The sequence below is a fragment of the Buceros rhinoceros genome, unplaced genomic scaffold, assembly GCF_000710305.1.
Source record: "Buceros rhinoceros silvestris isolate BGI_N320 unplaced genomic scaffold, ASM71030v1 scaffold4675, whole genome shotgun sequence".
In the NCBI taxonomy this organism is placed as follows: Eukaryota; Metazoa; Chordata; class Aves; order Bucerotiformes; family Bucerotidae; genus Buceros; species Buceros rhinoceros.
Genome location: NW_010412144.1, coordinates 33,155 through 39,139, shown reverse-complemented (window position 1 = coordinate 39,139; position 5,985 = coordinate 33,155). Strand labels below are relative to the sequence as shown.

Sequence of the window (5,985 nt, the reverse complement as noted above, 5' to 3'; positions counted from 1 at the left end):
AGCGCGGACCGGTTCCCTGTGGTGGAGCTTGCTCTCCGACCACCCTCCCCTGAGAGGCCCCGGTGGCAGTGGCCAGTCCTGCATGCTTTGCCCTTTCCTTCAGGTAGGTCACTTAGTCCTGGACACGGGAGGCTCTGCCTGCATCTGGGAGCTGCTGGGTTACGTGTGAGTTGGCATCTCTGAAGAGGAGCTTCTGCCTGGTCAGCACCGCAGTCCTCATCTCTTCACCATGCGGTACAAGGCGTTTTGGAGTGCTCTGGAGTACACCTGCCGATTGCTTGGCATCTTCACTGCAGCAGGTAGGAGTGACCTCTCTTTTTCATTGGCACTGAAAGGCACTGAGTGTGTGTTGGGACTCCTGAGACATCTCCCTGCCTTTGGCCAGGTGCAGCCACCACCCCATCCTACGAGGGGGGTGAGGAAACTTGCTCACTTTTGCTTTGGGAACCCAGGGACAGAGAGTTTTGAGTGCCTGACCAGGCTCTTTCCAAATGCTGTGGGAGGCACAGTGAGACATCAGAAAAGAGCCAGCACTCAGTACAGCAGAGAACAAGCCAAAGCACTATTGGAAAAGAAAACTAAATTATATCCTCGTACAATAGACATGGGCACAGGCAAGATGTGGATGAGAATGAGGAGGAAAATACTCACGGCTGTGCAAAACTTTCAGGCTGCTCTGTGGGATGTGAAAATGAAGGAAGAGCAACTTGAGCTGTCACTGTGAGATGTCCTGTGCCATGCAGGATGGAGAGGACCCAGCCATCAAGGCATAATTACTGCCAAAGCTCTGCTCTGCCTCTCTAGCAACCCATCAGGGTACAGGATCAGGAAGAAGTTCGGGTTATAGCTGCAGTACAAACATCGTAAATTCACCCATCTGGCTAGCTGCATCCTCTCACCCACTGCTAGGGGTTGCTTGGGACCAGCGTCCTCTGGGATTGGTGACACATCTGAGAGCTTATTTTCAGGTGAAGTGTAGGTGTTTTGAACCAGATGTCTCAGGCACAGTGTCTCACCCAGAAGGACTGAACTGTGATGAATAACCCTCTCACATGGGACATCTCTGGATGGGACGTGGGAAACTAGCTAACACAGAGGGCTCAGGAGTTCACTCTGGCACTGCTGCTGACTCACTGTTGTGGGACAGGACAGACAGCGCTCTCTGCCTCAGTTTCCCTATCAGTAAAGCAGAGATGAAAGTGCTTGATTTGCCTGTAGGCTGGAGGTGTGAACCAGAGGTTGCTGGTGAGAGGTGTCTAGAGTTGGTGCCTGTTGTTCCTGTGTCAGCCTCCTGGGAATTTCAGATTCAGACACCCCAGAGTAGGTCACAGAAGACCTTTCTACCCTCGCATTCTCTTTATCAACCGCAGACAGCCATGAAAGACACTTTGCTCAAGTCAGCTTTTTGTAGAAAGCACACAGGTCAGCTGAAGAGAGCGCAGGTCCCCAAGGACACTGAAAGTCCAGCTGGGACGCTGGAGGCTGTGCTCTGGAATGTGCTTTACATAACTGATAACGGGCAGAGATTTGAGTCTCGGAGTTTATACAAACTCCCAGTAGATAAGTGCCCATTATGATGAGACTGCAACAGATAGGAGTTGGGACACAGCTTTAACCGGAAAATGCAAATCTCTTCCTTTCTCCATCACCATCCCCCTCAGGCCCACATAAGCCCCATGGTGGTCATATTCTCTCTTAAAGCTCCAAGGAAACTCATAGAGACTCCCTGGGAGAAAACATAGCTTGTTGCCATGGGAAAACTAAAGCTAGAACAGCAAAATAGAAAGTAGCTTAAAATCTCAAAGTGTCTTAGTGTAATATAATCTCTCTCTCCCTCTTGTTTGTTTTCTTCCATCATTTTGCATCATCTGCACCTCTTTTTGTAGTTCTGGAAATGAGCGGTGCAGTTGTCTTTCTGCTGAGCATCACAGAGTAGACAGCTACACTACCGATCTCTGTGCTTTTCCATAGCTCTGATGCTTATCACCTGACTTTCCCAAAGGGCCAGTAAAGAATGGGAGATGCCACTGCTTTATTTTTCTCTGTGTCTCAGTGGAGTAAGAAAACAGCTTGATGCAGTGTTTAGTGCCTGAATGAGGTGCGTGAGGTTTTTGCATGAAATGGAAACAATGAAGAGAATCCCATGGGTTTTGTTTGAAAAACAATGAAAGGGAGAGTGCAAAAGCCTCACTAATTGATTCTGAGAAGGCCTGGCCACTCCATAAGCTGCTTGCAAACAGAGAACATTACCCACACAATACAAACCTCCTCTTCCCCCAGGACCTTGGAGTGTAATGGCTGATGGGGCTGCAAGGTTCTCACGTGTGAGAAATCAGACAGCCCTGCCATCTGCAGAGCCTCATGGCAAGTTAGTGAAGAGTGGTCAAACTGCTCCATGATTTGTTGCAGTGTTTGGGGCATCTCTGTAGTGCAGAGATTTCAGGCCTTGTGATTTCTGCATCTAGGAGTCCTTACTTATGTCTTAATTCTCATGCTTTCAACCATTTAATTCCTAATCATGTGCCTTTAGCCACATGGTTTGGATAAGATCCAAATCAAGGCAGCAACTAGTCCAAACAAACACCTTGGAAACAGGCCTTTGCTTCTTGCAGGTTCTTCATCCAAACAGCTTTGTGGATAAAGCAGAAGCTGTGCAAAATGAGGAAACCTCCCCATCCAGAGCAGAGACTTGAGCGTTAACCATCAAGCTTTTGAATTCTGCATTCATCCACCAGGAGTGAATGAATGAATGAGTGAATAACTCCACATTTGTAGGGAAGATTATAAAGAAGGGTCCTCTGTCACGGGATAGCAAAGGACAACAATACTTTGCATGTAGGATTACACAGCTCACACAGCCTCACAGCGCTCTGATGAGATTGATTTCCCTGCCCCTCTGCTTGGGGCTGGAGAGGCAGTCTCCATGGAGGAGGGTGGTGTGTGGGCCTCATGTGTTCCCTGGCTGACAGGAGCCAAAATCTGCAGGTGACACGGGGACAACACACTGGCAAGACTTTGTTCAGCCAGGACAGGAGAGCTGTGTGCTCAGGCACAGACCTTCAGCATTGACCCACCTTGCAGGCTTGAAGGACACTGGTCTTCATCCCTCTCTTTTGGGAGCCTGGTACTCTTCTCCAATCAGGGCAATCCACAGCTTAGGTAAATGAAGCCAACCGGCATCTCACGTCTTGGCCAGTGTGCACTGAGCAGGACCGGTGGTGAACTTCCTGAGCACCAGTGGATAGGCAGAGACTGCTTGGTGAAATGTGGAGACATCAAGTGTGGACATGAGTACAGTGACTGCCTACTGTGAAGTCCTGGCCATGAGACCTGGGCTCTGCTCAGCTCCGTGCCGCTGGCACTTGTGCACCGTGACCAGCCGGCTGCATACCAACCAACTTGCTGCAGCTGGTGCAAGGCACTTCATTTCTGCTCCATTTTGGAAACATTCTTGTGGGGAATTGAAGGATGTTGAAGGAAATTTTCCATCCCCTGAAGCTATTGACCCCCAACAGCCAGTCCAGGGAAGATTTTAGCCTCACTAATACTCTTAATCCCCCTTAAACTGACTCACCAGTGTGCTGTGCTGGCCGGGCTACTGAGGGGACGTTCCCATAAGGCTATTGCCCCCCACCAGCCAGTCCAGGGAAGATTTTAGCCTCACTAATACTCTTAATCCCCCTTAAACTGACTCACCAGTGTGCTGTGCTGGCCGGGCTACTGAGGGGACGTTCCTTCTCTGTTTTTAATCTGCCTGTTCCCATTATGTGTTTTTCTGTTTGGCTAGAAAAGGATCTCGATGCCATGGCTACAGCCCTTTGTGAAGGCAGGGGCACGTTTCCTGCTGCCCTGCAGCCACGTGTTGGGTGCAGCAGGCCTGGGCAAGCAGGGAGGGCAGGGAGTGAGGCTGGCGGCACTTGGGGGACCTGGGCAGAGGGGGTGGGGAGGGGGCAGAGGTGGATGGGACAGAGGGAGGGAAGCTGTGACGGAGCAGTGCGGCAGGGGATGAAAGGGACACAAGGACACTGCTGCTCACCTGCTCCAGATGTCCAAGGCCAGCTGGTATCCCTAGAGCACCTCTCCCCAGCCCCACACAGTGACAAGGCTGCTGTAATAGGGATGCAGATGGGATGAGTTTCTGGGCTGTATGTCAAGGCCAGCATTCAGCTCTGGCCCCCGTGGGTTGGTGCGTCAGCATAAATCACTGGTGCTGGCAGTGCTAATGTGCTGCACAACATGGGAGGAGCAACCTCACCAGCCCCTGGGGAAATGGAGGCATCGATCTTGGGAGCTGGTAAGGCACCAGTGAGTCGGGAACCAACCCCACAGTCAGCATCTTTCCTACCTTCTCTTTCTAGTGCTGATCGGTGTGGGTGTAGAAACTCTGCAGCAAGGACAATTCAAAAGCCTGGCTTTCTATCTGCTGTGAGTATTTTTGCCCTTGAACTCAGCTGGTGGGGGTGCCACACTTGACCATGCATAGCATCAGACTAGACTGCAACAGCAGCAGAAAGCAGTGTCTGAGGCTTTGGAGAATTCAGATTTCCATATTTAGGTTTCAGAAAAATAAGCTATTTCTGCTAGAGAAAATGATGCTACTGCATCACCCATGCTATTGCAGACCCAGGCCAGAGGTGACACTGGCTGCAAATTGACCCCCTGGGGACAGCAGGGCTTTGAGCTCTCCTCCACAAACCAACCAAGCAGAGGGTGTTCAGACCACAGCACACAGACTCTGTTGTGAACTGGATAGTAAATCCTGGCCCTCCATGCCCCTTCTGCTACCTGGAGAACATGCTCAAGCCAAACCCTGCCCCTCTGACAACTCCACCTTTCAGTTTTTCAGGGGTTGCAGTTACTGTCTGTGAAGGCTGCTTCTTTATCAGTTTGTTCCTGGAGATGTGCTTCACGTGAGTAGACCCTGTCCAGTCTTCTCCAGGCTTGCTGGGACCTCCCTAAGGCAACTTGCCCCTTACAGGCAACACCAGACTCTATCTGAACTGCAAATCCCAAACCAAAGGTCCTGCCCCTAATTCCATGGCAAGTGCACTCAGGCAGGGGGGAGGTAAGTGGGGCCACGTTCACAGCCAAATAAACCTGTGATTTAACCCAAGCTTGTTCTATAATTTACTGAGCATCAGCATGACAAACCCTGGTCTGCAGCATCTGCTTAAAACTCAGTATGAAGCCCTACAAGGAATCAGGGTTGAGGGAAGAGACAGATCCCCATGGTGAGCTGTATCTCCCTCCCAGAGACAGTACAGAAGTTTAAGTTAAAACGTAGGAAATCCTCATGTACTTCTCAGTGCTCAGAGACTGAGCACTTCTTCTGTCTTCTAGCATAAACTCGAAAGACCTGATACTTAAAGGCAACAACAACATACTCCAGCTAATAGGCATTCAGCTAGTGGCCAAGTGGGCAAACAGATCAAGGAGAAATGGCTTGAGATGCTGACCTCTGGCAGATGTAGCCCCCGGCCTCTTCTGCCCATGGAAAAGGTTCAAGCTTTGCTTACTTTCTGTGACCAACACACTGGTTTGCTGGAAAACCAGTGAGGATCTGCACAGCTAAATGGGTGACAATTAAGTCCAAATCTTCTTGCCATGTTCTCGGTGCCCCATCCCACAAGGACCTCTGTTTCTCTCCCCAGATATGAGCCTGACTCCCTGACACAGGCCTTCTGGAAAAGAGCTAGACGCCCAGGGAGCTTCCAGAAATTCCTGGGATACACGCTGCTGTCAGTGGCTTGCTTCCTGCATCCTGTCCTTGTCTGGCATGTCACCATCCCTGGTGAGGACCCCGTGTCGGGGAGGGAACTAGTGCAGGTGGAAGAGAAGCATGGTCTGTCGAGGGCAAGAGAGGGTGGGGATGTGTGGGGTGCTGGACTGATTGCAGATGGTGCTGAGCTAGCTAGATCAAGCACTGCTTGGCAAGATCTTCACCTTGCCCCAGCCCTCAGCCGTCATGGCCTTCTCCCCAGGGTC

The 5,985-nt window shown here is 50.8% G+C and overlaps 1 protein-coding gene across 1 annotated transcript in view; it reads left to right on the top strand.

The window, feature by feature from the left end:
• Window positions 1-229: 229 nt before the first annotated feature.
• TMEM72 (transmembrane protein 72) overlaps window positions 230-5,985 on the top strand; it is a 6,341-nt gene continuing 585 nt past the window's right edge. Inside the window, exons 1-4 of the mRNA XM_010136262.1 lie at window positions 230-299; window positions 4,359-4,425; window positions 4,839-4,910; window positions 5,652-5,804. Of these exons, the coding sequence (XP_010134564.1) occupies window positions 230-299; window positions 4,359-4,425; window positions 4,839-4,910; window positions 5,652-5,804 (362 nt within the window). The remainder of the gene's footprint in view (window positions 300-4,358; window positions 4,426-4,838; window positions 4,911-5,651; window positions 5,805-5,985) is intronic.